Genomic DNA, 18,897 nt, shown 5'->3' with positions numbered 1-18,897 from the left:
TAAAATTAAGCTGCATGAGCTCTATTTAAGGACCTCAATGGCTGAAGGTTTGGTTTATTTGATTATAACAAAGCTCGCGAGGACTACCTGCCTAAGCGGAAGGACGCCTTTATGGAAAACTTTCTAAAGAAAACTGGCTCGTATCTACGTTATACGTGGAGAAAGGCCATCCAGCCAGTCCGCTTGCTTGGAATCCAATCGAGGTCGAACTACCAGCGTTCAGATACTTAACCGTTCAGCCGTTAAAAAGCCATTGGCTAAAGGATTTTTGTTATTTATTTAGTTTACCCTCGTGCATCTTGTCATCAGGAAATGGTCCTCAAATAGTTTACTTAAGTGCTTCTTACTACTCTGATCGCAGAATTTCTAACTGCAGCATGCCCTACGGTCCATTTTACGAAAATAATGTTTCATGATTTATTAATATATTAAGCATTTCTGTGTGTTACCACAAACATCTAGAACACAATAGGCAGTAACTAATTCCTGAATGGTAAGAATGTCTCCTTCACAGAAAACAGCTGTTTCATTGGAAAATATAATTTAATCCGATATAACACAAATTAGCAGAACATATTTAAGCGCATGGTTCCTTCTTTCACCTGTCGAGATGTGCAGTTTTACCAGTAAGCGAACCCAACCGTCGCCTAGGGGCGAGAAATTCCAGATCGCAGTTTTTTCCCATCATAAAAAGAAGGGGAAAAAAAATCGATAATGTTTTCACTTTTTAAATCTAAGTATTTCTAATTAAATCTAATTAAATATTACTTAATTTAATATTAAATAAATAATACTTGAATATTGTAAATGAAATCTTTCAAAGCGGTTAATTCCGTAAGTCGCCTGCCTTTGAACTTGACCAGTAATTTTTGAAATTACAACTGAACAACGATACTGAGCGCCATGGATGGTCTCTAAGACAAGTACTTAAAAGATACATTAAAAAGTAAAGAAAACTAAAGCATAGATAGTCGGCATAGTAAGGTTTCATTTTATATACTGTAGAGCAGTGGTCTTTAAACCATGTTCCCCGGAATCCAGGGGTTCCACATGTCAAACACGGGACCAATCAAAATAAAATTATGAAGTACTCCCACTAGTTGCTTAATATTTATTAACTAAGTATACATTTAATTTTATCTTTGAAAATTAATTAGAAGCTTCGTGTGTGGGCTGCTGACGTTCTAAACGAAGTAAATATATCCCTATAAGGACTGAATGTACATATTATAAGAATAAAAAAAAAATAATCATTGATTTTGAAACCTAACATGTGGTGGTCATATGACAAAGAGGATGACTTACAATGCTTTAGAAAACTGAATAGTTTAGAAAACTGAATAGTTTTCTACTTGAAAATAATTGGAGTTTTGACGACAATGTTCAAAATTATATATTGGAACACCTTTTTCAGTTGAAGAAAACTGTAAGAGAATAGTTCCCAGGAAAAGGGAAAAAAAAAAAAAAAAAAACTAAGTATGACCGAATCAATAATCCTTTCGAGTACTACGATAAATTAGAAGACTTGCCACTGAAGGAAAGGGAATAACTTATCGACATAGCAACAAAATCAGCCTTAAAATTTAAATTTAAGCAAGAGCACTTTCTACATTTTTAGTTGCAGGTTCTTGCAGAATACCCAGAAGTTTCTCACAGAGCTCTAAACGTATAAATGCCATTCGGAATAACGTATTTAAGCGAAAAATATTTCTCAACGCATGTGACTATAAAAACAATTAAATTGCAGAATATGAAATGAGACTGCAGATAACATCAATACAGCTAGTCTTCGACAGTTTGTTTAAAAAGTGCAAGCACACCCCTGTCGCTAAATATAATGCAAGCGGTAGTGACACCTGGAGGAGTTTATGCTACTCAAAAATAAATTACGTTAATCTTGTGTTAACAATTTTTAATAAAATATACAATACTTTAATTGCCTTTACATAATGTATCTATAATATATTGATCTATTTTAAACATTACGTTTTACACATTTTGCTAAGAGTAGGATGAGGGTTCCCCCCCAAAAAACTTTATAGTTCTAATAAGTTTCCGAAGATCGACAAAGTTTGAAGACCACTTCTGTACAGGTACTACGCACTTGCGTTCACGAAAAAAAGATTAAGCTGCCTTTATTTACATAACCGTAGGTCGTAGATATATTCCACTTTGGCGTTTATAAATTAAGAAATACAACTTTTTTAATAAGATCCTCTAGTCTGTCTTTAAATATAGTAAATTTTTATAGTCATTAATAAAAAAAAAATTCAAAAATGCGATTCTCGTCTGACAAAAATTGAATGAGACATTTAGTTTTTAAAATTTCTTATCATATTCAGGGTTTGTATACAAAATCAAGAGTGAAATGTTTGCTCATAACAAAAACGAAATGGAAGTATCGATTTCGAAAAAGTTTCCTGGTGTTAATAGATTAAGTTGCTATGCAGATTGTCATGTAAAGTATTGAATCAATATAACCCCCTCCCAAAAATGGAAGGAATTTATTTGGAGAACTCGTGCTCTAAAAAACAACAGAAGGCTTCAGTGCTGGCCCATAAGTAACTCGAAACATTATTTGCACAAATTAGAAACGAAAAATATTTCTAGTTTAATACATTTTTGTACGAGTTTAGATTATGATTCTAAAGTAATAAAATTGCATTAGAATGTTAATGTATTTTTAGCATTTGAAAACTTGAAAAATTGCTAGTGTGAAAATCCTTTCCGCATATTATATGTAACAAAATTTTAAATTAAAGAATGTTATACTCTAGTAAATCACAAAAGGATATCACTGAATGGTACTAAAAGGAAGCAAACCTCAAATTATCCAAATTTATTTTTTATAATCAACCCTTCATGGCAAACAGAAAAGGACTTCAAAATTAAATACCTCGGTCAATTTTTGTCGAACGGGAGTAAAACATTTTGCTTTTTATTTTATTAAATATAAAGACCAGGAAAACGTTTTAAAAAATAATTTCATTGCTTTTACAAGATTGATTTTTAAATTTCAAAATACCAAAAAATGAACATTCGTGTCATTTAAATTATAATTGGAAGTATGTGTCTACGACTAACGGTTGCGGAAATAAGACCTCATGATGTATATTCTTCGCAATTCCAGACAATTTTGGTCTTCTGTGAAGGCGATTGTTTTGGGACGTGTTATTTATGTTATCAAGAATGCTGATCACTTTCAGAGGGGATTTTCTTAGAAAGGAGTTTGCTCGGAGAGGATTCACTATATAAAAATATACCTAAATTTTTCTTTGCTTAGGCCGTCAGATACTCTTGCGCCTATCCTGAAAAGAAAGTCGTTCACGCTTTATGGAAGCGATTATGATAATTAATTTTTATGCATAAAGGGTGTATTTCTTGCGACTATTTTCTTCAAATAGCTTTGATTCTTGGCTGTAGCTCTAACTCAAAATTTTCACCGAAAGGAAACTTTTTCTTAATTCCATCATATTTGCTTTATCCCACTCTTTCGTGGGTCGTTTCTTAAAGTCCGTTTAGTGTTCTGGAATGGTGTTTTCCTAAGATTCGTTTTGACAAACCGAAAACGCAAGTCTATAGGAAAAGCTTGCTTTTAGTTGCTTTTACATTTTATGGTTTCGTTAAGTAAGAGCGAATGTATCACCGTGCGTTTGGCGCATCGTAACATTTTAGGTTTTGCGGCAGAAAATCCTTCATCATCAAAGGAAAAGCTTCAGGTGACTTTAAAGATATTTTATTGAATTAAATACATTTTATTCCTGTTTCTTGGTCTTTCTTTGCTAAATAAACGACGGTATGCTTCTAGAAACTTTGTTTTTTACGAAGTTCAAATTTATTGATGTTCTTTCCATATAGTGCTCGAATTTCTTCTTCAAAAATTCATTCTAAAATATTTTGATGATAATACAATGAATCAATTTAAACGTTACTAGAGACTTTTTTTGAGTTCTTATTTACCGTTGTAACAAAATCTTGCTCGCTTAAATATAATATGCTTTTTCGAATGTTATCATAAATTTCCATTTATCAACAGCTAGATTCTTTAATATCATTTTCTGTAATTTGTTTCTCTTTTCGTTATAAGCTTTGGCAAAAGCAGACGAACTTTAGCTTGCTTCAAATCTGTATGAAGAATTTTAATTAAAGTGCTAAAAGACATTTCCGATTCAATTGCTCTTTGAGCCGGTGTATTTTCTTTTAGTATCAGAGACTTCCCTTTCTTGATATTTTGATATTTACCAGCTTTCGGAGAGTCTTAGGATGGGGTTTTAGAGCTTTTTTTTTATTTTAATTTTCCCTTTCAAATTTAATATGTTAAAGATACCTTTCTTCGGAATGTAATAACTTCGATTTTGATATATTGCTTTACAATAAGTTTATACGAATATTTTTTCACGGAAAGTGGGTTTACGTAACCTTTATGCCATCTCCGAATTTTAGGAACCACTTCCAAATTAAATCTCTTATGCCACATTCCAAACAAAACAAAACAAAACGCTAGTAGATGATTATATTGAAAATACTAAATGTTTAATCTCAAAATACTAACTAGAAAATTTAAATAGGAAATCGTTTTCATAAAGTACGAACGGCCTTCTGTGTGTAATATAGATTCTCTTATATTTATCATACTTATTAAACCCATGTTATATCACAGCCAGATTGCATTCCTTCATATGCTGAAGTATTTAATGCACAATTGCAGCTCTAGGTTATTTTGCAATACCGAGACTCATCTATATGTATCTAAGTAAATAGGCTTAGCGCATCATTAGCAAATATACGTATCTTTGGGGAAGACTTTCTTTTCTATGCTCACCAATGGCCGAGCGGTAAAATCGCTGAACACTGGTAGTTCGGTCCGAATCCCGCGAACGGACTGGCTGCATGGGCGTTTTCGTGGTTTTCCCCATGTGTAACGTGTATACGAGCCAGTTTTTCTTAGAAAGTTCTCCACGAAGGCATCCCTTCCCTTAGGCAGATAGCCCTCGAGGCTTTGCCATAATCACACACACACTTTTCTATGTGATACTTTTGCAGCGTACTTCATTATGTATCGTTAACTGAAAATCTCCACTTCTTTAATAATTTTTACTTTTGATAATAAAAAAGAACTAGAAAAACTGCTTTTGTTTCTTATACTTATATAACTGCAATATTCATAAACAGCAAAATACATTAAAATATTCTTAGGCATCTAAAATACTGGAAACAGGTTAGTTTTCATCACATGAAAAATCTTTTTTCCCTCCGATTCTGAGGTAATAAAATAATTTATAAAAATTTAATGCAAAATAGGAATTAATAGTGTTGCTATGGAATAATACAACTATTAATTTTTTTAATTAATTTTGAATGCAAGTCGAAATTTATTATTAATAATAGTTCAGATATTAAATAATAACTTATTTATATAACGAAATTAAATCACATCAAATCTAAGAGACACAGAAAAATTTATTGGAAAACTTATCCGACGTTAGTTTTCAGTTAAAAGTATCTAACCAATGTAACTTTATAAAATTTCATTTTTCTCTATGTAACGTGATCAGTTTTAATTCGATAAAATATTATTTTATAATAGACTTGGTTTTAATTACACTCACATAAAATGAAGAATGTACTAATTGCCATGTACATGATTGTAAATAAGTATATAAACTGTAAGTATTATCTAGACAGGACATCAAAGGAAATTTACATTCGACATCTTACTCCTCAACTGTTGAACTTCCATTGAAGATTGCGACAAGACTTCAGATAACATCTTTGAAGGTCTCTCCCAGCGTGATAATTTATGCTAAAGGCAGTCTGATGTCAGCCATCGTAATTTGTGCCTTAAGGTTATAAAGAAACAAGAAAAATATCCACAAGTGCAACTGAAACGGAAATCAACTATGAGTAAAATGTATGCAACATTTTCCGAAAAAAAATAATAAATAATAATTGTCCATTGAATTTATTTAATTAAAAGCAACTTCTGCGTTTTTCATGTTATTGAAGAGCTCTAAAAGGATAATTGTATTAAAGAGTGACTAAATTTCATTGAATGCAGTAGCCATACTTTGAAGTTTATAATGAGTCTAGGAAAGCTTTTGAATATTGATTTTAGCTTTAGTTTTGGCTCAGAATTTTAACAATTTGACTAAATATTTGCTAAGAATTCTTGAGTTATTTATAAAAATAAGACTAGTTTTCTGTCTTTTTATCATTGGCTTGAGTGGTATTGTTACAGGAACAATATATTATGAAAATCGTTTACATGTTATTTTCTTCAAAAGGAAAGAGCTAAGTGACTAACACTTTTTTTCTTAGCATCGCCAAAATACTGGCATCAGCTATTTAGATCTTGATTATTAGTAAACAGTTTCATCCAGCTAAAGTTTAATCACATGCTTATTTTCTAAACATACTTTTTATAACTTTTTAATTAAAAAATTATTTCACAAAGCCCTCGAGAGCTGTCTACTCTAAGAAGGATTATTTAGACCATGGAAAGCACATGGCACTGTCTACCTAAGGGAACTGAGGCCTTCGGAGAGAGTATTTTAACGGAAACTATCCCATATGAGAAAACAACGAAGGTTCCAAGCAGCCAGTCCATTCACCAGAATTTGGACCCGAGCCGAACTACTAGCATTCAGCGGTTTTGCTCTTTGGCCGCTGATGGCCACCTTAAGAAGAATGATTTTTGTGGATGATTTAATAACATAAACTATTCACATTAGTCCTGGGATAAATCTTAAAAATAATCATCAGAATCAAATTTTCGGACACCCGAAATTAAATAATTCGGACTCCCGAAATAAAAACAATTCAAAGATTTTTGGGTTTAATAATTTAAAGCTCTAATTGTCTATCATTCCTTAAAAATCTAGCTAGGAAAACTAGACGCTAAGTTCAAAATTCATGCTATGTTGCGTTTGAAAATGTGTGCATATTCATTTCCCATAGCATGTTTCCCGTAGCACTAAGTGCATGTTCATTTTTCGTGGTGGCTTTGCGGCTTGTGTCAAAGCTTTTTTTTCTCAGCAATATCCCTGAAACGCGTATCGAAATGTTTCTGCACATTTTAAGACATTTACAAAATTTGGCTGCGAGTATCAACCTTAAGACAGATATTGATTTATATATTAATTAAAAAATCCACCTTTTTGTACCGTTGTAACTTTCTCAAAAAGTTCCACGTTTGTTGTTTTATACTTACGTTTCATTACTAAAGAATTTATTGTTTTGTATTCTGCATCCAAGTTCTGCCGTTTCTAAGGTTTTAAGAAGTAGTAGAAATGTTTTGCATACATTACAGGGAAAGCAATACATTTTTAGTATTGCACTGAAATAAACTATTTAAAACTGTTGAGAAAGTTGCTGGAGCTCATAAATTACGCATACGAGGTTTGTAAACTGATGAGTCAGTTCACTTAGTGCTATTGTCCTTCATAAGGCACAAAGGTACACTGTAAAAAAAAAATCTGTAAAGTTACTAAGAAAACTCATGGAAACTGGGATGCCATGGGTTATTTGAGTAACAGAAACAGGTGTTTTCTTTGTAACATTACAAGAGTTTTGCCTGTAATGGTTACAGATCTTTTTCTTGTAATATCACAGCATATAGTTATGTAAGTAGAACATATTTTTCTCATGTAAATTCCCAAACGATATATCTGTAATGGTTACAGATTATTTGCGTGTAATATTACAGCAAATAATTATGTAAAAAGAACATGTTTTTCTCATGTAAAATCCCAAACGATATATCTGTAATGGTTACAGATTATTTGCGTGTAATATTACAGCAAATAATTATGTAGAAAGAACATGTTTTTCTCATGTAAAATCTCAACAGATATATCTGTAACCGTTACAGGTTATTTACTTGTATTATTATAGCAAGTTATTATGTGAGTAGAAGATACTTTTCTTACGTAAAATTCCAATGGTTGTATCTGTAAAGGTTTCAGATTATTTCCTTCTAATATCCCATTAAGTAATTATGTGTGTAGAATATATTTTTCATAGATAATACTAAAGGATATGTTTATAAAAGTAGTAGATTTTTTTGTCTAAAATGATGCTTATTATAATAAAATATATTGAAATCAAGATATTTTGAGTAAAACAATATCTTCATGTGTATATCATTATACAGATATATGCAAGTGAAGCATAATAGTTTGGCTTTTTAAATTAGTCAATTTGACCTCAGAATAGCATTAATTTAAAAGATGTGCTTTCAACAGCAATGTTCTTTTTTCAAAAAGTAACATTAGTCTGTTGCAGAGTATTTTTGTTTTATGAAGAGAAACTTATGTCTGATATTATTGAAATGCCTTTCATATTATCATTTTGATTAATTTAAAAGTTCAAATTGATATGCTACTCCTTATATTTGCCCTGTAAAATAGCTGAAAAAAATAGTATGTTTCATTTGCATGTTAGTGTCAGTTAATAAGATATGTTCTAGAACTTTCTTTTTAGTAATTTTAGCTAAAATAGACACATGTTGCTTTAGATTTAACTTATATGAGTAAACGTGTTGCATGTTGATATGATCATATTATTACAGTAAAAGACATTTTGTGAAATATTTCTATGAAGAACTCAGAACAGCTGTTCTTCATATTTCAAAAATATATTCTCTCCTTCTAAAAAATGACATTTTCAGTAAATTAAAGAATTCAACATAGCAATGAACTTCATTTTGTTACTACAAGGAATTCAAATTTTGTTCATACGCTTGAATTACAACGTCTAACTAATTTTTTATTCTTATCTGCACTCAGTGTTTGTCAACAGTCTGCTATTGTTTGAAATAATGCATAACTTTTTTACTTACCTTCAAATAATTTCCTTTGCATTAACAGATAGAAGTCTTTCATTAAAAACCTAATGTCATGCTTTTTGAATAAGCATAAAACTTTGCCAACTGACCTTAATTTTTAAAGCCTTGTTTCCCTTAAAATTCTTAATACAATTATGCCTTTAAGAAATTTATTTCTAAAATTAATACTTCAGTTTAGCTTAAAAAATTTAATGCACTTTAATTTTACCTATAATTTTTTACAAAAATAATATGTAATAAATCTAAGCTTAATATTTACCATTTCGAAAGTGATACTAAAAAAGTATTCCTAGATATTATAAATTTCGAGATTCGCATACAAAATTGTGAAATAAACATGTGACAACAGAAAACAAACTTTATGCTCTCTCTATATTACAGCATGTTAATTAAGAAGTTTATTGAATTTATAATTTTATTGTGAAACACTATGAAGCAAATAATATGCTAATTAAAATACAGAAGTAAAAATAATTTATTACTTAATTCATAAACTTTACATAAAACCTGAAAAAAAGAATTAATTAAAAAATAACATAATTTAATAAACATTTCATAAAAATTCGTTTCGACTGCTTGGAAAAAATGAATGGTTTTTCTCCTCTTTGTAAACCATGTCTCCTAAATAAAGAAAAAAACATTTCTTTTAAAATCATAATCATGCTCTTAAAAAGCTTATAAAAATTATTTTAATAGATGTTTTAAACATGTGCTTATATAACACTTTTAATCATATTTCTTTATAATATCTTAATTAATTAAGAACAGCTTAAATTCTTTAAAAAATTGGATTACAGTGAACCGTCTCATTACGACAAGCTACCTCAGTCAATCACTTTTTAAATTTAATCAGCATCCCTCATAAAATAACTAATTAGTAAACATAACTTCGCTAGGATGCCCACTATCATTTAAAGATCAAAATTCTCAGGAATCACGTAGCTTAGAGAAGGTTCATTGTACAAAAACAGCCAATATTCAAATATTTTCATAAATGAAGCCACCATAGTTATTAAATATAATATACAGTATACTTATATTCAGAATTCAGAACTTGAATAAATTTCTCGAACTGTTTTAGCATTCGAAAAATATTATATTTATTACCTTAAATTTCTAAAACAATATTACATATTCGTCCAAAGGAATCACTGGGACTCGGACAACATTTTCCCCCTAGCTTTCTTTTAGCACAGGATTCTGAATATGTTTTAAAGATTTAGGTAATGTTTGTCTTCCTTAAGGCGCTCACAAAACAAGTTACCCTAAATGTTTTGTCCGCATAGTGGTCATTTTCATCTTACTAACTGATTTGCTAGTGGATTTTGGATGCATGGCCTATCATTGATGAAACAATAATAGTGAACAGCTTCAAGAAAATGGGGATATCTAATGCTCTTGATGCCATATTCTCACTTATTTTTACTAATTTTATCTTCCGAAAATTAAGAGGGAAAAATTAAACGAATAATTTAATTTCCAAAGGACACAGTCACAGTAGGAATATAACAAATGAAAAGTAATCATGGATAAACTACTACTATCACAATATTATTTATTTAAAAGAAACCTCTATTTCAATAAGAATACACATAATTGCAACATCTAATAAGTTATCTCATTTCTTCTTTATAATTTGAACTTCTGTCATTCTCATTGTTGTTCTTGCAAATCCTTAGGCCTCAGATCATACATAAATAATTAGAGAAGATTGTGGTCCGATGCTTGCTAGGGTGAACATTCAGCTGATATGGCAAAATTGCACAGTGAATGGCAGTTGGTATTTGCTTTCACTATCATAGATCATTGTTTGTATTAGGCTGACATAATATTCAACAGTTAGAAGAGAAAGATTCAACGGGGCCTTAAGTGTGCAAAAGTTTGCCTTTGTTAGTATGACGAAAACAATAATTATGTTGATAAATCCATTTTAAAATCTTGGAATATTCATTTTCTGAATGCATTAAAAGGAGGAAAATTATGCAAATATTTTTTTAATTTTCAGAATCTGGTTCTAAAGCTGGGTGGGGTGGAATATGCAACGCAATACGATAATTCTGAAGATCATTGCTCGTGGCAGTACAAACTAAACGGTGATAACTTGCATGCTGTAGAAAAAGACACAAATTGCAGTTCCGGATGCATTAAATGCTTTGAGGTCTAGGGAGTAGCAGTGGGCAATACTAAGAGTGAAATTCAATATATAGGGAAGTAGGAATGAAAATTACTTTTATTAGATAACTTAAATGGTTATGTTACTAAGCGTTCTTATTGGAATGTAGGTTTCTTTTAAATAATAATACTATGATAGTTACCAGTAGTTCATTCATGAATATTTTTGATTGGTTATGATCTTATTGTAATCACATCCTTCAAAATTAAATTGATTGCTTAATTTCCCCCTTGATTTTCATACTATAATATAAAAGGAGGAAAATAGTCTGGAAGTAAACATAACTCCTCTTTCTCTCTCTATATATAGACATGTATCTTCGTGTGCAACTAAGCAAAACAAATGTGACTTTTTCTTCTTTAAAAAAATTGTGTAAATAAATAGAATTAAGTTCATTTCAAAGACTTATGACACATGAAATATACATGATCAAAATAAATTAGAAAATTAAGTTCAAATAAATTTTAAGCTAAATTACGTGTTGCAATGTAAGTTGCAATAATTCAGTTATAATAATTAATACTAACAAAACCAAACATCATATTCCCATTCTGCAAAGTATAAAAATTCTTCTGCAAAACTGAAAAAAATGACCAACACTTTGGGTTATTTGATAAATTTCAAATTCACTCCTTTGTTTGCATTTAGAATTTATAACTTTAATTTTCCACAGAAATTTGTTTTTGATTTTAAAAAATTTCACTGGCATAATTTCATTCACTTCAGCATATATTAATAGATGCAGAAGGTTTTTGTACCTTACATAATTTTAAATCTTATGTAAACTAACGTAATTAATAACAAAATCAAAACATAGATCAGAAACAGCATAAAATTTAATTAATAATTACTACTAGTGTCACACAAAATGCTATGAAATTAATTAATAAAATAAGAATGAGATAAATTATATAGAATTAATATTCCACATGTGTGAAGTTTGGAAGTTTTACGTTAAATATTTTTTTTAATTAAGTATTTTTAAAAATGACCCCTTAAAGCATGGGACCTTTCGTAATTAGAACTTGCAAATCTGCTTCGCTAGTCTTTCATAACATTGCTTTTCTTTTATTAACAAGAAATATTGCATTCAGTTATTTAATTTAAGATATCAAAAATAATGCTACTGAAAGGCATGAATACTTACTTAAATTTGAAATTAATTTGGTTGACTTAAAATAATATTTAAAAAAAATAAATCGTCATATATAGGTCTAAAAATCAGACCTTATTAATTTTCTTTTATTTGAACGATATCTGAATTCTGCCTTAGTTTGGACTAGTAAATCATTGGGCAATTAAATGCCAAGCTATAAGAGAACTAATGTAGTTTACAAATGCACTGAATTTTATTTCCGGTATTAACTTTCAAAGAAAGTAAAATTTTCTGCATATTTGCATCATTTGGATTGATAGAATATGGCAAAGCATGCAAAGGCTATCAGCCTAAAGGAAAGTATATATTCATAGGCGGTTTTGTAAGGAAAAGTAGCTTGCATTTCCATTTATTCATGTGTATATATATATATATATATATATATTGTTAATGCTAAAATCAATGCTTCATTAAAAATTCATTATTATTTTATTTTTAATACAACATACAGATACAGAATTGTTTTAAATTCCAATAAACAATAATAATTTATTTTTAAGAAAACTTATTTTATGATTTATATATTATATTACATGAATAAGAGAAACATTTGTCAAGAAATGTATTAAACTTGTATTAGCAGATTCATGCTATCCTAGTAACAAGACTATCATACTTCAAAACTGTATTAAAACTGGGCAAAATAAAATCAACATAAATTCTACATTAAATGTTTAAAAACTTATAAGTATGCAATGGTAGTTATATATACAATATAATATATGTTGTCATTTATAAAATATTAATGAAATGATATTTTTGGAAATAATGCACAAAATTTTAGTTTTGTTTTATAATTAGTTTAACGAATTGTTAGAAAAATATTTTAGGTCATTTCCATTTTTCCCCTGTTGATATTGGTATATTAAAATATATGGAATAATTAAGTTGCATCTAGTTAGTAAAACAAAACATTACGAAAAGTATGATACGGCATATTTTTAATCAATATAATTACTTCATTTTGGAATTATAATATTTTCGTAAGAAATTAATACCACTGAAAAAAATATTATTACACTAAAGGAATAAACGAGATTCTCGACCGCGTTGTTCAAGTTTTTGTAATTTTACTTCATAACACACTCGTACATAAACATATTAGACTGAATTATAAACCAGGTATAACTAATTAGATAATCCTAGAAAAAGAATAAACTAAACCCAGTAAGCAAAAAAATATATACATTACATTCAGAATTCTAAATGTTTATATAAACGTTTCTCGCAAGGCCTGCCGGGAAAAAGATGTCAAACGTTCTTTGGTCAGACGATTGGAAAAGAACGCTAAAATGATTAGTTTTGTTTTCAACAACCACATTACCATTTCAATTATATACCACAAACAGTGATTAAATTTTGGAATAATTAGTTTTAAATAATAATAAGGGCAGTTGAAGGCGTAATTTATCGGATGCACAATGACAAAATACTACTATTAGATCTGCATTTGGAATAAATATTTTGCACTCTTTCAACTCATTAGACATTACGAACACTGATATTAATTAATCGCAAAGCTTAAACGTTTAAATACTTACTCACTACATATAACAGTGCAAAGTGCATGAGAATAATCTGCATAAAATGAACAAAAAATATTTCAAGTAGTAATTGTAAACATTTTCTTACTTACCTGCGCTATACAACCAACATGCATTCAGCCATGTTTTTTTCTGCAACTAGCTTTCAAACACTTTTCTCCTGATTGGCTAATTTCCAGTCAGTCACGTGATTCTTCCGCGCGGCTACTGAAACATTATCTGTAATGTTACAAGCAAATCTGCTGTTACCGCTACAGTTTGCTTTCAACCTGTTACCATTACAGGAAATTCTTCTGTAACTTTTTGATTTTTGTAACTTTACAAAACTTTTGCCTGTAAAGAGCGAACTTTTTTTTTACAGTGTAAACTCCTTACATAGTTTTAAGTAGCAACTTCGTAGAGTTCGTATATGTGTTACTGCGTTTTCATGAAGTGAGTTTTTTGGGGGGAGTGGAAAGTTACAAAAACGAGTGATCTGAATTTGTGCGACGATGCGCCATCACGTTTTGTTTCTATCTGGGGTACAAAGCGACTGTATATTTTGAAGAATACGCTTATGGAAATTTTGTTGAGAGCAATGTTTTCAGGAGGTTTAAATCCTTTCCAGAAAGCAGAGAACCAACTAAACGCTGTCCTTGCTCTGGCAAGCCATCAACAAAAAGAACTGATGAAAATGTCGAAGAAATCGGGAACCCTTTGCGCTCACACAATTGACTGATTGTGAGAATCTCAGAGTGTGAAAACGGTAGTTCGGGCGAGGTCGCACATCAAAGAGAATTAGATTTTTCGGTCATTACAATGCTCCCCTGCTCTAACGGAGTTTTTGCTTGAAAAGGAACTCTTTTGTTTCCCAGTCCCTGGTATTTTTCGGACTTCAATCCCTAGGAATTTTTCCCTTCTCCAGGCTGAAGAACAATTTGAATGAACTCCATTTTGGAATCACAGATTAAATAAATAAAATAAGAGATCGTGATCGCCCAGCTGATGGGCATTTCAGTTTAAGCTCCAGCATTGTTTAGACGATCGGCAACAATGTTCAGGCGATTTATGGCTTCCCAAGGGAACAATTATTTTGATGGATATCGAGTGGATTTGTGACAGTCTCACTTCTTTATGTTCCAATTTCGTATTACGAAATTCAAAATTATGTTAGTTTCACCATTTTGATAGTAAGCGATACTGATGTGCCATTTAATATTTCTTGCAATAGCTTAATTTAATTCCACATAAGACGATGAAATTTCGTTTCTGCCATAATTATTAACGGTATTCTTTTAGCGTAATATGAAAAGTCAAAATTTTGTGTTTTTTCGAAATTCCTAGAAAATACTTTTTTTTTTTTTTTTTTTCCAGGTTAGCAATTTGAGTCGTTTATTTCATAAGTATTTTTAATTATAATATAGCGTATGTAAAAAACAAAATGTCGTAACTTCCTGAGAGTTTGTTTTTTACGCATTGCACAAAAATTTAGACGCAAGAGGAAATACCAAACTGAATTAAATTTAAAAATTTCGTAATGTTTATTTCCTTTTGTCGGACGTCATAGATGACTAAATATACTGCTTTCATCAAGGAGTAAATATATTTTAAGCTATAGCTATTAAGATAAACAAGATACAAACTTCTGTATAGATACAAGTAGTATACTTTTAATTATGTTTATTATATTTTTTAATTGTTAGACTTTTTTACACGTCTGAAAAAATCGTTGCTTTGGAAAAATCACAACAGTAACGAAAAGACGGCAAAAACATTTCGTAAATATAACTGAGAAAAATAAATTTTATACCTTACTGTAAAAGACAGTTTGTGATCTTTGTTATTATTATTATTATTTTAATAATATAGGCGGAAAACGTTTTTGGTATAACTTTCTCAAGACAGCTTGAGTGGATTAAAACACTAAACGCTGGTAGTTATGTTCTTTTCGACTCCGGGCGGTTGAACAGACGGTTCTCGGGGATTTCGTTGTTTTCTTTACAGGTAATTATAGTAATCAATTTCAGCTCAAAAGTTCTCTTTGAGGGGATGTAGCTTGCCTTCTCCTTTTAAGGCCAAGTTCTTTCTTATGCTTCGATATCCACTGTCAAAATAAACTACATAACTGCTTTCGCTACTATGTAGTTAAAGAATGTTTGTCACTCCTAAACTACATATTATTAAATACAGAATCAGTATATAATAATTCCTACATGTCTAAGTTCTATTTTTCTCCTCTAGATTTATAGACTGAGCCGAAGAGAATGAGTTGATATAATCTATGCTCGTTATAATGACATATGTCCTAAAAAAAAAGATCGCTATAATGACGGACTATAGTAATGGGAATGGATTTAGTGTATTCTTATCAGCCATGTAACATCAGCCCGAAAGAGGAATTAGTTCTGTTTCCGCGATTCTTCTTTCCATGTTTTTCAAAATTCTTCCTGTTCCCGCGAAATCGGAGAGTACAGTCCCCCTCCCACAGCTCCTCAGGAAATGTCACGATGAGTCATTAAGAAGTTTCTTAGGATGAATACAGTTTCTTTGTGAATAAATTTAGTCTTCGTTATATTGAAAACGTGTCTTTAGTTTAGGCTCCTCTCGAAATTTTTGATTTCATTCTATTTGTAATTCTGCTACAATATTAGCTGTTATCTCATGTTAATCAATATGGATGTTTTAGACATTATTGAAACTAAAAGGGGAAAAAAACTTTTAGCCCTTAATAAAGTCAGATTCCACAGATGCGGACCAGCACACAATCCCTGAGGACATCCTCGCGTTTGTTTCCTTTCGAGCCCTTTATAAAGGTTATCAATATCGAGTTCTGAATAGAAATAAGGAAAATGTAGTTTACTGAATTTGCATAAATGAAAGAATTAAAAACTGCAAAGGCGCAATTAAAACTAAAGCAGAAATCGTTTTAGAAGAACGAACGTCATTTTAGAACTTTGTTTTAGAACGAATTCTGAAAGATTTTATTATAACTCACCTTTATGCAGAATTTCGAAAGAATATTATTTTTTACTTTAGGAAACGATCTAAAAGTTCATTGCCAAAAATCATCGCAGAGTTTGAACATCTCTTTCCTTTTAAAAACAGTATTAGCCTCATTCATGCAAACATCTGAGATCGTAAATATTTTTCGATTATTTCTTTAAAAAAAATTTTTTTTGGCTTTCCTACATTTCGGGAGAGGCCAATGCCCAGTCGGCCCCCCATTATGTAACCATGGAGGTAGGAAGTAAGTCGGAAATATAATGAACGTCGACTATGATTTATTTATTTATTAATCGATTGAAATATTTATCAATATTTACATTTATTTTAAATGAAAAATATTTTAGGTCAAAAAGGGGATGCACCTAGTCTCCGACGAGCCGAGAAAATAACCGGAAAGAAGGTGACGTTTTATGAATGCGATTTGATGGACAAGCCACGATTATCTGGAATATTCTCAAAGGTGCAGTAATCATTTTTATTTATTTTGCTTCGATTTGTGTTTTGAAGTTCTGCAACTCATGAGCACAATACTAAAATTATTATCTTAGAAAATGTAATCATTATTTTTTCCTTTTTTACCTGCAGCAGAATTTGATAGAGCAAATGTGCTACTTAATGGGACAGAATAATACTTTTATTGCCTTTGGTATAATTATTCTGTAATTAGTTTTGCCTCATACGAACAAGCGCTGATTTATAACTTAACTTATAATTTATGTTTCCTGACACGAGTCTTATTAATTTTCCATCACATCTTATGTGATAATATTTTATATTGTATGAAATAATTATTTTGTATTATATAAAATTTTTGGAAACAAAATTTGATCTTTTTGAAACATCCTGTATTTTATTAATCAGAACGTAACTGTTCCATTATTATTTCAGCATAAAATCGATTTTGTGATTCATTTCGCTGCAGTCAAAGCTGTGGGAGAATCGATGCAAAAACCATTGTTCTACTACAAAAACAACGTTGTGAGCACAGTTTATTTGCTTGAAGTAAGTAACATATCATTATATTTTATACCAAACGTAAAAAGTGATTATTTGTTAAAAATATTAAGAAATTAAAAGTTGGAAGGAAATTCAGTAATTCTGTAGAGATTTTCTTTCTCCTTATCGTGTGCTTTCATGGTGTAATTGGTACGTCCGACTAGTAATCGGAAAGTTCGGAGTCTGAATCCCGTCGAAGGTATTGCACATTTTCCCCGTCTCCTGCTCCAAAATTAAATGCTTATGATTTCTACAATTCTGCATGAATTGAATCTATCATCCAGGAAGCTAACGAATTTGTTTACCTGTTACCTACTGAATGAATGAAGTTTATTGAGTTAATTGACAATTAGAGATGGATGCAATAGTTTATCCAAGAACGTTCTCTAAAATGTTATTCTTACACGACAGTTATTACTTCAAATATTACTGTAGAGCAGGTAACTGCTAAAAGCTGCCAAATGCTTAATGGAATAAGAATCACAAGAAAAACGAAGCCTGTAATAAGTTACAACATACAGTATTATATAAGAGGGAATGCATGTATATGCCAGCCAGTTTTTTTTTTTTTTTTTTTTTTTTAGAAAATACTTCATGACGAGTTTTATTTATAAGGCAGATTCATCTGATCTGTTTACTTCACCATATGTACTTTCTCGTGTATGTCATTGTATATGGAGGTAACTATTAAGTAACATCGAGCTTTGTGCAGTTATTCATGAAGGTACACATCTAGATACGATTTAACTCTTTTATTCAGCTTCATTGAAGATGTTGAAGGAATGCGATCCTATTTTCATTTACCAGGGTGAAACGCGAACACACTTTCTCAACATTTGTACGGGATATATAAATTTTCGCTTCTATGGACTATGGAATTGGGTTAGAGACCTACTCACTGGCCTTCAAGAAGCACGGATCTGACCAGCTAGATACGTTCTTTTGGGGTCATAATACACTCATGTCCATAAATTAAGGATAATGCCAGCTCCGGCAAATAAAGGTTCAGAAACAAAACAAACGAAAATTATTCATAAAGCCCATTTATTGAACAAAAAAGCTGGTGTGTATATGATACCATTCATAAAAACTATGATTTTTGCTCTCAGGAGCAATTACAAAAAATATCTCTATTACAAATACTTAACATTATATGGTTGGTATAATGGTTGTACATTGTATGTCTCCCAGACGACGA

The 18,897-nt window shown here is 30.5% G+C and overlaps 1 protein-coding gene and 1 long non-coding RNA gene across 3 annotated transcripts in view; one reads left to right on the top strand and one right to left on the bottom strand.

Moving 5' to 3' along the window:
• Positions 1-18,897, top strand: part of LOC146996759 (UDP-glucose 4-epimerase-like) — a 74,947-nt gene that overhangs the window by 16,881 nt on the left and 39,169 nt on the right. For both annotated transcript variants that reach the window (XM_085818366.1, XM_085818365.1), the window contains exons 3-4: positions 17,048-17,163; positions 17,592-17,705. In XM_085818366.1, the coding sequence (XP_085674492.1) occupies positions 17,048-17,163; positions 17,592-17,705 (230 nt within the window). The remainder of the gene's footprint in view (positions 1-17,047; positions 17,164-17,591; positions 17,706-18,897) is intronic.
• LOC146996760 (uncharacterized) lies at positions 9,303-14,000 on the bottom strand. Its single transcript, XR_015041649.1, has 2 exons — positions 13,811-14,000; positions 9,303-9,466 (listed from the first exon to the last, which is right to left on the bottom strand). It is a non-coding gene; the product is annotated as an uncharacterized LOC146996760 (long non-coding RNA).

This window comes from Stegodyphus dumicola, chromosome 6 (assembly GCF_044657685.1).
Source record: "Stegodyphus dumicola isolate Sdum_Otavi_A_Nest chromosome 6, ASM4465768v1".
Taxonomy (NCBI): Eukaryota; Metazoa; Arthropoda; class Arachnida; order Araneae; family Eresidae; genus Stegodyphus; species Stegodyphus dumicola.
The sequence above is the reverse complement of the archived record's forward strand: the minus strand, read 5'-3'. Positions and strand labels throughout refer to the sequence as shown.